General features: G+C 59.7%; 1 protein-coding gene across 1 annotated transcript in view; it reads right to left on the bottom strand.

Annotated features, from left to right (window-relative positions):
• The window catches only part of NR2E1 (nuclear receptor subfamily 2, group E, member 1), a gene marked incomplete at its 5' end in the record, with an annotated part of 12,793 nt that extends 12,450 nt beyond the window's left edge, over positions 1 to 343 (bottom strand). Inside the window, one exon of the mRNA XM_010004348.1 lies at positions 103 to 343. Within this exon, the coding sequence (XP_010002650.1) occupies positions 103 to 343 (241 nt within the window). The remainder of the gene's footprint in view (positions 1 to 102) is intronic.
• Positions 344 to 640: the final 297 nt, after the last annotated feature.

Raw genomic sequence — 640 nt, 5'->3', positions numbered from 1 at the left:
CCCCCCTCCCCCCCACATCCTTCCCCGGGCCGGGACCCCCTGGGAAAGCAGCGGAGGGGGGGTGGGGAAGGCTGCGTGGCCACTGGGTTTTACTGGTGCGGGTGTTTCTGTTGACGACGGGGAGCACAAGAAGGGGTCCTGGGGAAGATGCGGCGTGAGCGGTGCGGGCGGTGCGGGGGCTGCGCTGCGGCCGGTACCTGGGTTCCCGATTTGCAAACATAGGTCCTGTTCCTCCTGATGCTCCGCTTGAAAAATCCCGAGCAGCCATCGCAGGCGTAAACCCCGTAGTGCTTCCCGGAGCTGCGGTCCCCGCACACTTTGCAAGGGATGTCTAAAATGCGACCTGAAAGCAGAGCAGGGAGAGGGGGGAGAGGGCGAGCGCTCAGCAATCTGACCTCCGGGGGGATTAGCCCCGGAGCCGCAGTACAAGCAAATAATGAAGTGATTTTATAGCCAACTTTCTTTTTCCTTGAGCAAGTGTCAGTTTTCCACAATGAGCATTATTCATGCCCCGCTACGTTTATTTGGAGCTTCTATAATCGCCGAGACCCATTTTGGGAGAGGAGATTACAGCAGCGGGAGCAGCAGACTTGCCTGCTAGAAGTGGGGATGCAGGGGGGGATGCAGGGGGGACACTGGG

Source organism: Chaetura pelagica, unplaced genomic scaffold (genome assembly GCF_000747805.2).
Source record: "Chaetura pelagica isolate M959 unplaced genomic scaffold, ChaPel_1.0 scaffold118, whole genome shotgun sequence".
Lineage (NCBI taxonomy): Eukaryota > Metazoa > Chordata > Aves > Apodiformes > Apodidae > Chaetura > Chaetura pelagica.
Note: the sequence above shows the minus strand (reverse complement) of the source record. Positions and strands in the feature narration are given on the sequence as shown.